Source organism: Spermophilus citellus (genome assembly GCF_964194105.1).
Source record: "Spermophilus citellus genome assembly, chromosome: 4".
Lineage (NCBI taxonomy): Eukaryota > Metazoa > Chordata > Mammalia > Rodentia > Sciuridae > Spermophilus > Spermophilus citellus.
In genome coordinates, this window is record NC_138185.1 from 46,280,433 (window position 1) to 46,298,739 (window position 18,307).

Genomic DNA, 18,307 nt, shown 5'->3' on the forward strand with positions numbered 1-18,307 from the left:
TAGGATATGTAATACAGTGTAAATGCTATGTAAATAGTTGTTATACTGTCTTGTTTAGGAAATAATTTTTTAAAAATCTGTACGTTTTCAGTACAGATGCATTTTTTTCTCCCAAGTATTTCCAATCTAGGTTTGAATCTGGTTGCAGAACCCAAGTATAGAGAGGGCTTAATGTAATATCCCCAAAACTGTCTCAGATAATCTTGGGAATGTTCATTAAATACCAGTTACAAACCTGGCATTTATTTTCAAGTTTCAGTGTTGAGTTGTTTCATAGAAATTAAGACAGTAATGTAAATCTCTGTCTCGTGGGTCATCCCCATGCAGCTCCTACAAATTAAGAGTTATTCATTTCCTGCACCAACTCTCTTGGTGAAACCACAGAGAGAAACCTCTGCAGTAAGTTTACAGGACCAGGTCTACTGGAGGAATTGAGTTTATCATAGAAAGTCTGTGAAAAGTAATTTTTGTTTTGGATCAAAAATTATTATTCTCAACTCACATAGACATAGTTTTATTTAAAGTCCTAAATATAGGTGAATTTTCTGGATTTTAAGAACTGAAAAGGCACATACCACCTAATATTTTATCATTTTTGTTTGAGCAGATTATAAGATAATTTCTGGATATTCAGTGATGATATTTGTCTTTTAAATTAACAAATATATCTTAGACATTTTACTTTATTTTACAAAAGCAAGTAAAATCCCTATGGACAAAAGATATTTTTCAAGTTTAGTTTTAAAATTTCTAACCACTTCATCTAGGAATAGTGCTTATCCTTACTCGAAGATGCCCAGTTCTTTGTGGGTTCAAGGTTGTTTTTTTCCTAGCTTTAGTGATAGTACTGTTTGCATCTATCTCCCTTTGTTATTTCCTGTCTAGGCCCAACTCTTTTTCATTAAGGATTTCTGCAGAAGCTATGGGCAAATTCCCTGCCTCCAGACACCCTTAGAGACTGATGAGCCACGCCTTTATCTGGCTCTTGTAATAGATTGCAAAAAGCACTTGTTCATCAGATATTTTCTTCTTCTTTTTATTTGTAGATTTAGAAGTATTTTGGCAGGTGTACATTTGCATATAAAAGAGAATAAAAGATAACTTAGGCTTTTTCTTTCTCCTTTCTTCAACATCATCTCTCTCCTACCTCTCTCTATTCATCAGGTTTTCACTTTCTTTCTCTAGCTGTTTCTATTTTCTAGACACAAAAATATATATCAAAAAGGGAAAAAAAATAGTCTTAGTGATCCTTCAGCACTGTGCAAGAAGGTGGAAGATTGGGTTCAGTCAGCTTATGTAACAAAGTAGGGACAATATGTTTATCTTATTGTGTCATCAGTCTGGAATAGACAAGGATAGATTTTAATCTCCTGGAGTTGGATACTACAAAGGATGGGACCCAGTGCCATGTTTTATGATTGAAACTGCTATATTTTCCACTTTCTAAACTCAATCTTGACACAGATTCGAGTATATAATAGATGCTTGACTGAGATTCAGAACTGCAAGCTTGAGCACGTATGTGTATTTGTTTCTGTGTATATGAGAACATTCCAACTGAAAATAATTGAATCCTTTAGAAATGTCTGTTTTATCTCATTATTTTCACTACTCAATAGTTTTTGAGAGTTTAATATTATTGTTGGGAGGAAATATTTCTCTGGAATTCTAAGTCACAGGCTAGGAAGTGAAGCCTTTAATGATCACTCTGTTCTCAAATTTTCAGACTCAGGTTTACTTGTGGCTCATGTGTCTTTTACATCATGAAGTTGACATCCTGGCTGTTAGAGGAGAATATTTGAATTGCTTGAAAACCCCTAGCAAAAAGTATTCTCTTCAATCCAAAGAATCTGTAACCTGGTCCATTTAATACAGATAGCTACTTAAAAATCTTCATATAACTGTTGCAGCCTCCCTTGATAATGTTCCAGGGTTTCAACCCTTTCAACAAAAAGCTTTTTTCAGCATATAGCTTGATATCCTTTGGCTGCAGTTTCCCTAAGTGTTCTTGTGCCACTTTTAGTAAACATAAAAATTATTTACTAACATCTAGTTTCTAGGTTGCAAATGTGTTTCATTTAGCTTGTGTAGTGTTTCATGTAAAGAAAAAAGAAAAGGCACAAGTCCGGCAAGACTAGGCCCACTTTCCCACCTGGCAGCAATAGGCTATAGCCAGGGAACAGCTGTCCCTGTGGACAGGGGTATGCCCCCAGCCTGCTACAGGGCTCTTCTTTTTCATTGTGTCCACCTGGACAGAGTCACTTCTTTGTGTACTTTCTTGGCCCTAAAAGGTATCTGCAATCATAGTACCCTTCCTGTCTACTCCATTTGCAATATCTGTCTTTGAGCTCCCTCCCTTACCCAACTTTGTTTCTATGCAGACTGCGTATCCTTTAACTTCTGATTTTTTAAAATCAAACCTTATTAATTTTGTTTTTCTTCTTTGGATCATCTCCTAATCCTTCATATGTTGTTTTGTGCAGTAATTATGACTAAAATAAAATAGTTCACTATTTCAGTTCTGATACATCTGACTCTTCAATCAGAATGTCCTGTTCCTGTGCTGGTTTGTGTCTCTGGCCCTGCCTCAATTCCTGTTAATTCCTCCAAGTGTTTGCACTTCATCTTTGTTCCTTGTAAACTTCACTTTGTCCTTAAATCATCAAAAGAAGCATGAACTGAGCAGGTAGTAAGCGACATGTCCAGCAGTCCTCAGCCTGATTTTATCAACCTTTTACTCAGGTCAGGGCCACTACATCCTAGATACAAATTGATTTTCTCCAGGCAACTATCAATGACTCTATGATTGGAGAAGGGCTACAGAAGGCTTATAGATGCAATACTGGAGAATCCTGGTAAGGAAAGGGTAGTCCTGGTGGGATGCGATAGGAGAGTGAGCCATCTCCCTCCAAGTCTATAGGTCAGCAGAAAGCAGACTTGGGCAGCCTTGAGGGAAAAGCCTGATGACTGGGCCTGAGTCCTTCAAATAGGAAAAGAAAGAGACCAGATAGAAAGTGTGGGGAAAATGAAAAGGGCCCATCATTTTCAGAGTGTTGTTTAAAGTCAATTCACTTTACACTGATAATTTTCTCCCTTCTCGACATTAGCATTATCTTATGTTTGACAGAATGCTTAATTCCCCCAAATCTGAAATTATTTCATAAGCCTGATATTTCTCCCAGAAATCCTCTTCTGAAAGTCGGTGACACAGTTTTTACCAGTTTCTGAAAAGCAGGAGAGAGTCTCCCTGGAGTCAGATGATTTTTACCTTGAAATAGTATATAGGAATTGCAAACTCTGGTCTAGCTTCTAGGGGCCAGTAACCAGAATCTTTTTTTTTTTTTTTTTGAAACAGCTACTTCCCTTTTTATTCTTTTTTTTTATATTTTTATTTTTTAGTTGTAGTTGGACACAATATCTTTATTTTATTTATTTATTTTTATGTGGTGCTGAGGATCGAACCCAGGGTCTTGCACATGCTAGACGAGTGCTCTACCGCTGAGCCACAACCCCAGCCCCTCTTTTTTTAGTTTCAATCTTTGCTGTCTCTCTTTTTAATTTTTTTTAATATTTATTTTTTAGTTTTTTTTTTAAGGTGGACACCATATCTTTATTTTACATTTATGTGGTGCTGAGGATTGAACCCAGTGCCTTGTGCATGCTAGGAGAGCACTCTACCACTGAGCCACAACCCTGGTCCCTCTCTTTTTTTAATTAAATAAATTTAATTGAATGTAGTAATAGTTTGTGGTTATTAAGATCTGGACTGTTTCCTAAGAGCTGAAAAAAAATATATGTATGTATATTCTTTACCTTTAAGTTCAGACATTTTAATTTTTCCTCCCCAAATCACTTAACAACACATTGGCAATAGTATGGAATGTTAGGATCAATTGAATAGTGTTTCAGAGCCATCCTATTGGAGCCATACTTCCACCAGTAAATACTTTCTACCCTAGGCCACACTCAATATATTTTTCCCTAGATCTCATGATTTCCTTATTAAAGTTTTAAAAATATTAGTTCCATCACATCTAATTTATTTTACAATCCAGTAAACTAAAAAAGTATGGCCTTAGGATTTCTTTTCTTCAGAGTTAAGAGTACCAGATCTGTAAGTATTTTAATTATTCAACATTTAGTATTCCCAAGTATGGTGCTCATTTTAAAGACTCATTTTTTAACTTGATTGATTCTCAGTAAAGCATACTTTATTCTTCAATGTAATAGTTTTTATTTAGTAATAAAGAAGTTGCACTTAAGTTCTTAAATTGAGCCAGCAAAAGCAGGAGTACAACTGATTCCTGACACTGTCAGCAGTGGCCCTATTGAAGATGTGGACAAGGATGCTGTTTGTCTTATCTGTGCTAAAACTCTTAATTCTTCAGTTTCCATTTCATCCAGATGTCCTCAAGATGTAAGGTAATGGGAAAGGTTATAACACTCAGGTCCTTTTCATAATTTTTGATTACTGTTTTTCCCAAAAACCTTCAATGTAACTTATAGCAAATGCCATTAGAAACCCTGCATGGCCAAGGGCATCCTGAACCTGAGCCAGGTCTAGGCTGCTGCTGACCCTCTGGGCATTTGGCTTTACTCTCTTCAGATACCTTCCCTCTTCAATCCCATGGGGTTAAATCCTCAATTATGGGACTCTGAACTTACCCTGCTGTCACTGTCCTTCCTGACCCTCTCACCACTCACCCAGCCCTCTCCCAGAACTTCCCAGCTCCAGTGAAAGAACCTGAGACCTGGAGCAGGGAGCATTCCCAGTGACCTTACCACCTAGGAAGTCAGTACTGTTTCTTCAAGTTCATTCCTGGGGGATGCTTCTGTAAGGTCTGGATGCAAGATATCTATTGTACTATGATGTTGAGCCTATCCACAGACCTGCTCCCCTAATAACGGGCATTTGCTGCCTCAAATGTTCTCTTAAAACTCATCTTTGAGTCTTGAAACCTGGATTCAACTAAATTGTGTTTTTTGTTGTTGTAGTTAGAGTTTCTAAAAAGGTGACAGTTCAAAAAAAGTCATTTTTACGCATTTGAAATATTAACATTATAGGAAACATTTAAGAAACCTCTCTGGGGGGGCTGGGGTTGTGGCTCAGTGTAGAGCATTTGCCTAGTATGTGTGAGGCACAGGGTTCGGTTCTCAGCACCACATATAAAAAAAATGAATAAAATAAAGGTCTATTAACTACTTAAAAATATTTTTAAAAAAGAAACCTCTCTGGAGAGTAGAAAATTTAGTATTTGTGTGCTTTTTTTAAATTATAGAAACAAAAGCCTACAAGTTGCTGAAGAAGTCTACCCTTCAGGATAATACAAACCATATTGAAGACAGATTTCCAAAGGCACATGCTTCTACATCACAATTTTCAGGTAAATAAGGGCAAATTTAGCACTCAAAGCCAGTGTCCAGAGGCCTAGGCAGCAACCAGTACTGGGTTGAGGGAAAGGTGGTCATTCTTTGAAGGTTTCTGGAACTTGCTTTGTAACAGTTTGTCACTGGATCAAAATGAATAAGCACTTTTTCATCTTAGGGAAGTAGTCATTTGGAAGTCCTTCCTTCTGGATGTGCACTGACCCAGCATGGAAGTTCCCTCTACAGACCTTGGATTCTGCCTGCCATGTAGCTTGTCACTAAACACCAGAGGAGATGCCCCAAATTCATTCTTTTTTCTACATCTCCTAGTTCTTTAATCATCAAATGGGCAGAGTTGTGCTGGGCTGCCCTCACTAGAATGTTTGAGGTTTTTGAGTTCTTTTAACAAAAAGACTAAAAATCTTGTTCCAAGCATGACAGCTGCTTGCAGAAACACATAATCGGGAAGGTAACTCCACAAATATTTTTGGAAAGCATCTTTTGGTACCTAACTGTACAGGTGCAAAAGATGAATAAATTTGGCATAAGTTGTAGTCCCTTGGGTATGTATAAAAAGGTATGGTACTATTATTAATGTATTTATAAGTAAAATGATACTTCATAAATCAAACATCTTGAGATTCAATTCCCTCACTTCGTAGCCCAAATTATATTGTATACTTTGTAAGACTCCAAACATTCCAGGTAGAATCACACAAGTGCAGCCAGGTGTCTATTAATCCCAGCAGTTTGGGAGGTTGAGGCAGGAAGATCACAATTTTGAGGTCAGCCTCTACAACTTAGATTCTCAGCAACTGAGTAAGACCCTGTCCCAAAATAAAAAATAGAAATGGTTGGAGCTAGGTCGTAAAATGACAATGGGATCAATTTCCAGTGTGTATGGAAGAAGAGAGAAAGGAAGGAAGGTGGGTGGGCAGGCACAAGTGCTTCTGGTGGCGTTGGCCTTTGTTATACTTAGATAGGGCCTCTGGTTTTCATTTTTACATGTGGTCAGGAACTATCTTTTTACCCCTTCTCTCCCTCTGATCCTGGGACCTTTTTGAGTTCCAATGGGAAGCAGAAGGCCAGTTGGAAGGGTAAAAGGGAACTTCACAGCACTGTTATAGGTAGTGGTGTAAATGTGCTTTGAACATAGATCTTACCTCCAAATCTAACTGTGAAGAAGCATTTCATTTTTCAGTTACTTTCTGAATCAGATATTTTAGGTCTCTGTCCCTGGACCTGTCACTATGGAAAGCCACTTAAACCTGGAGCCTCAGTTTTCATTTCTAAAAATCCTTCTCCTGCTAATCATGTTGGAGACTCTGTTGAGCCTTAGTGTGAACATATGGTTCAGAGAAATGCTTTGCTGCTGAGGTTACATGAAGGCAAACAGGTTACAGATTAGAAACTCAGTAAATCCTTTGCTAAGATGCCCATGCACTATCTATTTGAGATCTTAGGTGACTACCAACTAAGAACCAGATGTAGCAGAAATATCCAAGGCTGAAGGCACCCAGGAAGCAGTGATCAGAGAAGCTGGGAGCAGTGGATACAGTTCAGTTCCTTCAGCCCTAGGCAAAGAGGTGGATTGTGTATCTTCTTCCTCCACCTTTTCAGACTGGGAAGAGTGGCATTGATGGTTTTTCAGTGCAGATTTATTTTCCTCTGTGGGGTGAAAAATAGAGGATTTGGTAGAGGGGCTTAAAAGTGAATGGGGTAGGTAACTATCACCAGGATTGTCGATTATTTCTGAGCCCCAGCTTCCAGCACCTGATACTTTGGTGAGTTGTCGCTGCCTGTTTGTCATAACAATTTGAATTATCCAATTCTCCATCCCGTAGTCGAGACTTACGTGATTATTATCAACATGCATCTTTGTCATTTAAAATAGGGTTCTTTGGGTGGTTTTATTTTTTACATTTTTACATTTTGCGGCTTCTGTTTGAGTGTCACAAGGAAACCCCCTCATTTCTTTTCAGTATGTTAGAAACATTTCAGTCTGCCTCAAAAGCTCCCATGACTTCTTTGGCTTGAACATCTTTCTCTGTTGGTGTTTGTTTTACCAAAGTTAGTGGGAGGCCGCTCATCATTCATTTGTTCCGTTGCTGCACAGAAGCTAAGGCTCGCTCTCCATGTTTTGTGCTTACCACAGGTTTGAATATTGGCAGCAGTACACTCAAGACAAAGACAACTCACAAAATCCCTTCGGAAGCTAGTTTTTCATCTAGCGAAGGAAGTCCTTTGTCAAGGTAAAGTCGTGAAAGCCTCTTTGAATAGCAGCAACAAGATGAGAAATGTCACCATACAATGAATTAAACTCTGGCCACATATTATTTTGTTGTGTGACTTGATGGAGGGTGATGGTTTGGGTTTTTGTTTATCTAAAATAACAGTTGAAACTTTAGTCTACCTTTGAAAATATTTGCACCAGAGCCAAGTATTGTTTTGCAGCTGTTGTTTCCTTGGTTTAAGACTCAATTGACACCTCAGTGAACCACAAATTAGCGTCTACAGCTGCTCTCAGTAGGACTGCTTAGAGACCACACAATGGAGTTTGTCAGAAAAAGGGCAGAGAGAAAACATCAGGCCTTAAAAGAAATAAAGTGGCATTTTTCTTCTTTCTGAGACCACTGATACATAACCTAGCAAATGTTGGATATTAGGTTTTGTATTCTTCTTTTATGTCAAGTATTTAGGCTACAGTACTCTTTCCTTTTCTGGCACTTTCTTATTTTACTTAAAGAACACAATTTTTTTTCTCACATTTGATAAAAAGTGAAACTTCTTGTGTAAATTTTTGAACTACAATAAGTGAGTCGTATGCTGAATTTGTCATCAGGATAAAATACTAATCATTCAGTGGCTTCAAGTCTTAAAAAGAATTTATAGATGGGAATATAAGCAACTATCTGTTGAAATGCCTACCCTTTTGCTTTGGGCTAAATATCATTTAAAACAGCATAGCAAGTTTCTTTTGTAATAGCATCGGTCATTAAAAAGATGTCCTTTAGATGATTGCTTTACATTTGAATTTACTACTTGACCCTGGTGAAGTTCTAAAACAGGAACTTTACATTTCTAATGTTATGTCCCATAATATAAAATGATCTGATCCAGAAATGTCCTATTAAAATGAACTGAAAATGAAAATGAAAAGAATCTTGCTTTTATTTATATTTTATAAAAAACATTATAATATTTTAGGACTTGGAATATAATAAAATGAGGTAGGTTTTCTAAAAGTCTTGCTTTTTAAACTTGACAAGCATCCAGATTGCTCATTTAATTATCAGAAATTACTGTCTTTATATTCAAGTTTTTATCCATATTGTTAAAGAAAGTGGGAGATAACTGGGTCAGGTAGAGTCTTAAAGTATTATATTATTATGATTATATCATAAATTCAAGTTGTTAAAGGACAATAAATTTACAGATAGTTTTCAGGGTTTAATGTTACAGTTTGGCTTAATAAATATACCCCTGTAGTTTTAAGATTATTAGAAGTATTTTTCATTACATTTTTTTAGATATACATGTATATATATATAATTTTTATTAATATTACTTTGTATTTTTCCTCACAATTTTTAACTAGGTATCATTATTTTTAACATGAATATAGAAGCAATGCAAAGAGATCCACCTTTTTAAATGATATTTTTTGACCACATAGAATTTGCATATCATTTGGGGAAACTTAATATCTTAATGACACTGAAATTACCAAGGACATGAGATTGCTATTCCTTTATTTAAGTCTATATTGGTGATTTTCAGAGACATTTTTCCTCAAATAGGTTTGGTACATATATATATTTTTTCTCCATTACATTTTAAAGACACTAAAACAATTCTTTTTAAACTTACTTTATATATGATCTTTGGGTAGTTTTTAATACATTCAAAAGCAATTGGGTTTTGCAGAACATTTTATCAGCTTGAAAATTTCACATCATGTCTATATTTCACCATCTAAAATTGAACTTTTTTGTTCCTCAAATTAAGTCAGGGACCTTTTCTTATTACTATTGCTTCTTTATGAAAATGAATTACAAGTAATCTTATGACCTTTAAGGAAAAAAAAAAAAAAACCTCAAAAAGATCTTCAAGGAACCCTTGGTTTTAGACACTTGATAATAATCCAGTGATGAAAAGACCTGGCCATCGAGTGCCTGGGTTTGGTGTGCTGTTTGTCACAGTTTGGTTCTTGTGCCGGGTTTGGTATTGTTAATACCCCACCCTGGGCTTTGGAGAGCTCTGGTTTTGCTGTTTGTGCCTGGCTTCACTGAAATTTCTTAGAGGCTTACATTTAAGGATCCCACTTACTGCAGTCACTCCTTGTGCTTTATTGCTTTTACAAGTGGTCTCGAAACCCAGTACTTGAGAATAAACATAACAGTGCAGCGCTGCTGTAGCACTTTTAAAAATTCTTCTTTGCTCTATTTTGTCAGTGAGCTGATGAGCGACCTCAAAAAAAAAAAAAAAAAAAAGGCCCCGCTGGACCTAAAAAAAAAAAAAAAAAAAAAAATGGCTTCCTCTGATGTCCTAGAGACAATAATTATGATGTGCTAGTTAAGCCCAAACTACAGCTGAGGGATTTTACTTTAAAGCAGCGGCTTGGGCGCAAAAATGCATTTATAGCTCTTTGTCTGCACCTTATTATGTGTGGGCCTGATTCATTAAGTAATTGGTTTGCAGTTGTTTACATGAGTATTAAGGCCTTCTTTTCAGCCGCCTTTGAGAGATACATTGTGCAAATGTTGCCTGTGATGAATGCAGAATGAAGGCCAGAGGGTCCGTCCTATTGGCTAAACAGTGCACTCTGTTGAAAAGCCAGAGAAAGGGATTGGGTGCTGCTTTGCATAGCAATGACTTTCTTAATAAGCGTTACAGATTAATACACACAAGCTATAAAAGATGCAAAGAGATACTCTTAGCACATTTATACATGCTCATTTCATTGTGATGGTGGTGGGGTCTGGGTGCTTTCATATTCCGTTTTTCAGAGCAACGGCTTCAGTGCATGAGCCGTAATAGAATCCGATGTTTATTGTATTATAAATCACGGGCAAGTAGGCAGATCGGCAACAGTTTATTATTAAAGATTCTTTCAGTGTAAATCTTTTTCTACCATTGTATTTGCTTTAGCAAAATCATTTTGTGGTTGAGTGGGGATGAAAGGCATAATGTACGAAGGAGTGAGTCCTAATAGGAAGCCGTTCTCCAAGTAAAGACCACTTGTTCCCTTTTGTTCAGGGGTGCATGCCAGAGCTTCCTCTCTTCTGCAAACATTGTCTCGCTTTACCTTCCCCAGGAAGCCGTTTTCACTCTCCCTGATCCATTTATTCAATGGAGAGTATATCTTAAACGACTGCCTTGTAACTTCAGCTTACTGGTTGGTTGGAGATGCCAGGTTTTGCCAAAAGAACCAAGGGGTGTGTGCTTGCAACATAATTTCCTGGAGGAAAGGTAGCAGAAGTCACCCAGCCAATGCACACTGATAGGGCCGCTGTGGGTGGCATTCCGTGCCAGCCATGCAGCAATAGGAGCGACCAGTGGGGGGCGCCAGCCTGCTGCTGATGCTCTGATGGGGGCCCTGGATTCCTTTTGCCTGGTCACTGTGCTGTTTTCCCTGGGATATTATAAAGATTACAAAGAACCAAATTGTCCAGTGAAATAAAAATGAGTTTTTCCTGGAAGTTATTTAGTTTATCTTATAAAAGTGCCCATCTCCATCTCTGGCTTAGCATATCTGCATTCTCTTTAAATTCTACTGAATTAGCAGCTTCCAAAATATTTCACATTTCTTATCATAAGCCCATCCATATACTTTGATTTTTTTTTTAATACACAGAGCAATTCTGTAATATGAACAGTACACTCATTATTTGAAGGGAAGAAGTTAACAAGTTGTCCCCAGGCAGCTGAAAAATGGTATCTGTTGTAGGATCCTCAATTAACCATCAGGGGGCACTCAGACTTTGTCAAATCAAAACAGCCTCCAATTTGAATGGATCTTTAAAACTTAAAATTAGTATTTACAGATTTATTGGCTTTGTCATTGGACTTTTTTCTTTCTGGATTATTTTCTTCTATCTTTTTAGAAACCTATGTCTGCTTTAGGAAAATTCCAACTAAAGATGCTATTAAAGGAATTTAATATTGATTTCAGCTAGCAGTCAAAATCATAAAATTTTTAGAATTCAAAACCTAGAGACCACAGCTTGAGTTAATTATTTTCAATCATCATTATACTAGTCCCTAGAACTAGAAGGACACTACTTGGAGCCATTCCTGTCCCCAGCACCAAACTATAGACTGTGCTCTTAGCAGAACCCCTCAATTTCATCTCCAAATTCAACTGACATGTCCTCAAAGTGACAGTAATTTGGATATGTTTGTTAATAGACTTTGGATATATTTTTCTGTTACCAAAAAAAAAGAGATACTGTCCATGCAGTTGAGAGTCAATGTGTTATTAACAGGACATCCCCAAGATGTGCTGTTCTTCAAATTTCTCCTCCCCTGAGAGCCAGGAACAAGAATCTGAGTCCCCAACCCAATATCTTCACCTCTGTTGCTGCCTATCTTTCAGAAGGCCCTTGTCACCTGCACCCCCTCTAGCACAGAGAAGCTATACACAGTGTGTCCTTGCCAGCCTATCTCCTATGTCCCCTGCTCCCAGAATATGCTTCACAGCACCAGGCTACGTGTCATACCCTGAAACAACATGCTGTTCCATGTCCATGTCTTTTGCACCTGTTCTCTTGCTGGAATGCTCTTCGCCTGGTTTCGTTCAGCCTTCTTAAAGTTTCCTGAGCAAAGGATCTGGCTGTACAGGATGCCCCTCCTGTGGCCCCTGGGGCTGTTCCTATCATAATCTAACACAGGCACCTTCTACTCCTTACCCCCTGTGTAAGCTTTCCTTTGGGGTGGCAGGTTTCTCAATCTCAAGCACTGAATAATAGTTGAATTTCCTGAGTGAGTGGGCATCAATATAGAGTTTCACCATTTACTGAAGTGTTATTTCTTACAAGAGTCAATAATACAAGTGCCCTCATCTCCATATGGCATCACATATAGAGATATATGGAGTCATGTATGCTATAGTTATCTGCACGTGTGGAATATGTATGTGGGGTGTGTGTGTGTGTGTACACATGTTCAAAGAGAAATATCATGGTCAATTTTGACTCGGCTCTCTCTGCTCTGCCATTACATTTTTACAGTTTCAGGAAGCAGAACCTGGAGGAGTGTACTTATAGAGAATCTTATTGGGTCCCTTCCTGACTGCTGTCCTGTCTGCTGATGGAAAGGTTATCTGGCTCTTGCCCTGACCTTGGCATAGGTGTACAGACTTTTGGCACATGTCAGGAACCTGGAATGTCATCCTGCAGTTCCACTGCCATCAATTCTCAGCAATTCTCACAGATTGCCTATATCACAGTTAGTATTTTGGTATCTGTCTTCCCCAGTGGAGCATGAGCTCCTTGAGAGCAGAGATCAAGCACCAGGCTACATGTCATACCCTGAAACAACAGGCCATTGAAAATCAAGGTTTGGGACAGGCTGAGAGGAGACAAACCTATGTTTCCTTGAGGGGTCTGACAGGTGGGAACACTGAGGATGACCTGTCAGAACCTCAGAGGAAGAAAAGTGCCTTAGCTAGGCCTTAAAATGAGTGGGTAGGCAGAGTATTTAGTCTTAAAGTTTCCTGAGCAAAGGATACATGTCAAACCCTGAAACACAGCCAAGTATATTCCTGCCACCCCAAAGGAAAGCTTACACAGGGGGTAGGGAGTAGAAGGTGCCTGTGTTAGATTATGATAGGAACAGCCCCAGAGGCCACAGGAGGGGCATCCTGTACAGCCAGATCCTTTGCTTTAAGAAGGTTGAACGAAACTAGGTGAAGAGCATTCCAGCAAGAGAACAGGTATAAAAGACATGAACATGGAACAGCATGTTGTTTAAGGATATGACATGTAGCTTGGTGCTGTGGTGTTTTGTTCACTGCTGCCTCATCCTAGAGCCTGACTCATAATGTCCTATTTTGTTGTTGTTGTTGTTTTGGTTTTTGGTTTTTTGATTTTTGTTTGCATTTGCTCAAAGAAGAAATGAAAAAAACAAAAAAGAGTGCATGAACTCAGACTAGATACTCTGCCCACCCACTCATTTTAAGGCCTAGCTAAGGTACTTCCTCTGGGGTTCTGATAGATCATCCTCAGTGTTCTCACCTGTCAGGCCCCTGAAGGAAACACAGGCTTGTCTCCTCTCAGCCTGTCCCAAACCTTGATTTTCATTGGCCTTGTACCTGAGGACTCATCACCACCAGTTTGAGCCCACACCTGCACATTACCAGATAAGTATTACTTTATTCACGAAAATGCTCTTGACAGTGCAGCACCTGTTTACTGAAGTCTGCTGCTCATGCTTTCATTTGACATGATCTTTTAACTTCTCAGAACACATTAAGAAAGAAATTACTATTCTCATTTTGCAGACCAGAAGACTGATGCTCAGAGAGGTAGGGAACTTGCCCATAACCACAAAGTGAACAGAGTTGGATATTGGAAGCCAAGACTGTCTTGATACAGAGTAGATACATCCTAGTTCCTGAAAGCAACTCAACACAACCAGTCCCACATTGGGGCAGGGTCCCTGTGGAACTGACACAAGGTTTGCCTTCACCCTGGTATTGTATTGCTTCTCACAAGGCTGGTGAAAAGGTGAAAACAGGTGCTTGCAACTTATACATACATTTTATAAGACTCAGTATACCATAAGTCCATTTTGTTCCATTTCTGTTCTATTAGGATGTTTCTTGTGTCCTGGGACACATCCCTCAACCCCTTTGGGCTCAATATGCCCATACAGTGAAGGATCTGGATTTGCAGTACATAAATGCTCTGTTTAATTTAAGAATTGATTTCTTAGTGTTAGGTTTTCTTCATCTCATTTTTTTCCATTTGCTAGCTTCACAGAGGAAAACCTAGTACTTGCAATAATCTTTACCATCTAATTTTGTGTTTATGTTGACTGTGTAGACTTTTTCTATGAGCCTTTTGCTCATAGAAAGCGAACAACTGATGCACATAATTTCATTAATATGCTCTGCCACTATAATTACTTAGGTAGGAATGTTCATCTGTGCCAGGGCTGCTTTTAAAGAAAGCTATTATAAGATTATGGCCGATCTTAAATTCTTAAGTTTAACAAGAGTGAGAACCAAGAGAGTGGCTTTGAATTACATCATTCTAACCTGATTTATTCATAGCAGGAGAACTCAAAAAGTTACCAAAATGCATCTGAAAATGGGATGGTTTGATGGATAAACAGGAAAGTATGGCAAGATGTTAATCATTGAACATCCCCCTGATGGGTATGTGGTAGTTCATGGTACAGCTGGAGGAAAAATTATCAAAGCCACTGAGAAATTCTGCAGAGATAATTGTCCAATATAATGAGACAAGCAGAACCAGCAGTTATGTTGTAGTTTACTCAATCCATTGTCTGTTGTTTGTTTTGAAATAGGTCCTCCAGTCTAATTGTAAACTTTTAAGGAAAAAAAATTCAAGTTGTCTGTTTTGGGTTCCAAGAGTTACCCTTGAGAGGCCATGAAGGGGAAAGGCAGGCTGTCTGTTTTGCTGCACGTGTGTTACATACTGGCAGTGCTCAAAACAGGTTCAGCAAATAACAGTTCTTGAGCCAAGACCAGACTTGGTTCTGTATAGCCTACAAGGTAAAATTGATTTTTATATGTTGAAGAGTTAGAGGAAAAGAATGTTTCATGATACCTGAAAGTATATGAAATTCAAATTTCAGTATCTATAAAATGAAGTTTCATTGGAAAACAGCCATATCCATTAGTTTACCTATTGTCCATGGCTGATTTCTTGCTACAACCACAGAATTGGCAGGCCATATGGCCCACAAAACCTGAACTGTTTACTTTCTGGTTTGTTCTTCCTTTCTTTCCTTCCTTTTCTTTCTTTCTTTTTTTCTTTCTTTAATTAACAACAACAACTGTACAAATCAGTGAGTTTCACTGTGACATTTCCACACATGCATATGTCATGCACTGATCACAACCACCCTCCTTTTTACCTTTTCTTGCCCTCTTCTCCCTTCCCTTTTCTCTGCCCCCTTCCCAAACCCTAATAGTCCCTCTTCTACTTTTACTTTTTTGTTGTTGTTAATGCATATGATAGAAAATATGGATACTTTTCTTCCTGTGTCTGACTATTGCACTTGATATGATGTACTCCAGTTTCATCTATTTTCCTGCAAATTATAGGCTTTCATTCTTTTTATGGCTTAGTAATATTCCTATATGTGTGTGCACGTGTGTATATATGTGCTGTATTTTTTTAATCCATTCATCTGTTGCTGGACAACAAGGCTGATTCTATATCTTGACTATTATGAATAGTGTCACAACAAACATGGGTACGCAGGTGTCTCTTTTATATACTAACTCCATTTTCTTATAATGTAAACCAAGGAGTAGTATAGCTGAATCATGGTAATTCTAGTTTTAGTTTTTTGAGGAACCTCCATTCTATTTTCCATAGTGGCTGTACTAGCTTACATTCCCACCAATGGTGCATAAGCCTTCCTTTCTTTTTACATCCTTGCCAGCATTTATATATATATATATATATATATATATATATATATATATATATATATATATATAAAATAGCCATCTAACTGGGATGAGGTATAATCTCAGTGTAGTTTTCTTGTTTTGTTTTTTGCTGCTGTTTTGAGATTGGGTCTCACTATGTTGCACAGGCTGGCAACTCATATCTCCCCACTTCAGCCTCCAGAGTTACTGATGTTACAAGTGTTACAGGGGCATGCCACCAGGCCTGGCCTCAGTGTAGTTTTAATTTGTATTTCTCTGATGGCTAAATTTGAGCTTTTTTTCATAAATTTATTGGCCAATTGTTCTTATTTTGAGAAGTCTCTATTTATTTTTTTTTATTTTTTATTTTTTTTTATTGGTTATTCACAACATTACAAAGCTCTTGACATCTCATATTTCATACATTAGATTGAAGTGGGTTATGAACCCCCAATTTTACCCCAAATGCAGATTGCAGAATCACGTCGGTTACACATCCACAATTTTACATAATGCCCTATTAGTAATTGTTGTATTCTGCTACCTTTCCTATCCCCTACTATCCCCCCTCCCCTCCCCTCACATCTTCTCTCTCTACCCCATCTACTGTAATTCATTTCTCTCCTTGTTTATTTTCCCATTCCCCTCAAAACCTCTTATATGTAATTTTATATAGCAATGAGGGTCTCCCTTCATTTCCATGCAATTTCCCTTTTCTCTCCCTTTCCCTCCCATCTCATGTCTCTGTTTAATGTTAATCTTTTCTTCCTACTCTTCCTCCCTGCTCTGTTCATAGTTGCTCTCATTATATCAAAGAAGACATTTGGTATTTGTTTTTTAGGGATTGGCTAGCTTCACTAAGCATAATCTGCTCTAGTGCCATCCATTTCCCTGCAAATTCTATGATTTTGTCATTTTTTATTGCTGCATAGTACTCCATTGTGTATAGATGCCACATTTTTTTTTATCCATTCATCTATTGAAGGGCATCTGGGTTGGTTCCACAGTCTAGCTATTGTGAATTGTGCTGCTATGAACATCGATGTGGCAGTATCCCTGTAGCATGCTCTTTTAAGGTCTTCAGGGAATAGTCCGAGAAGGGCAATAGCAGGGTCAAATGGTGGTTCCATTCCCAGCTTTCCCAGGAATCTCCAAACTGCTTTCCAAATTGGCCGCACCAATTTGCAGTCCCACCAGCAATGTACAAGTATACCCTTTTCTCCACATCCTCGCCAGCACTTGTTGTTGTTTGACTTCATAGTGGCTGCCAATCTTGCTGGAGTGAGATGGTATCTTAGGGTGGTTTTGATTTGCATTTCTCTGACTGCTAGAGATGGTGAGCATTTTTTCATGTACTTGTTGATTGATTGTATATCCTCCTCTGAGAAGTGTCTGTTCAGGTCCTTGGCCCATTTGTTGATTGGGTTATTTGTTATCTTATTGTCTAATTTTTTGAGTTCTTTGTATACTCTGGATATTAGGGCTCTATCTGAAGTGCGAGGAGTAAAAATTTGTTCCCAGGATGTAGGCTCCCTATTTACCTCTCTTATTCTCTTGCTGAGAAAAAAAACTTTTTAGTTTAAGTAAGTCCCATTTGTTGATTCTTGTTATTAACTCTTGTGCTGTGGGTGTCCTATTAAGGAATTTAGAGCCCAACCCCACAATATGTAGATTGGAGCCAACTTTTTCTTCTTTCAGACGCAGAGTCTCTGATTTGATATCAAGCTCCTTGATCCATTTTGAGTTAACTTTTGTGCATGGTGAGAGAAAGGGATTCAGTTTCATTTTGTTGCATATGGATTTCCAGTTTTCCCAACACCATTTGTTGAAGATGCTATCCTTCCTCCATTGCATGCTTTTAGCCCCTTTATCAAATATAAGATAGTTGTAATTTTGTGGATTAGTCTCTGTGTCCTCTATTCTATACCATTGGTCCACCCGCCTGTTTTGGTACCAGTACCATGCTGTTTTTGTCACTATTGCTCTGTAATATAGTTTGAAATCTGGTATCGCTATACTGCCTGATTCACACTTCCTGCTTAGAATTGCTTTTGCTATTCTGGGTCTTTTATTTTTCCATATGAATTTCATGATTGCTTTATCTATTTCTACAAAAAATGCCGTTGGGATTTTGATTGGCATTGCATTAAACCTATAGAGAACTTTTGGTAATATCGCCATTTTGATGATGTTAGTTCTGCCTATCCATGAACAGGGTATATTTTTCCATCTTCTAAGATCTTCTTCTACTTCTCTCTTTAGGGTTCTGTAGTTTTCATTGTATAAATCTTTCACCTCTTTTGTTAGGTT

The 18,307-nt window shown here is 38.0% G+C and overlaps 1 protein-coding gene across 3 annotated transcripts in view; it reads left to right on the top strand.

Moving 5' to 3' along the window:
• The window catches only part of KIZ (kizuna centrosomal protein), a 138,628-nt gene that overhangs the window by 98,711 nt on the left and 21,610 nt on the right, over nucleotides 1-18,307 (top strand). For all 3 annotated transcript variants that reach the window (XM_081290177.1, XM_081290179.1, XM_081290178.1), the window contains 2 exons: nucleotides 5,280-5,384; nucleotides 7,523-7,619. In XM_081290177.1, the coding sequence (XP_081146303.1) occupies nucleotides 5,280-5,384; nucleotides 7,523-7,619 (202 nt within the window). The remainder of the gene's footprint in view (nucleotides 1-5,279; nucleotides 5,385-7,522; nucleotides 7,620-18,307) is intronic.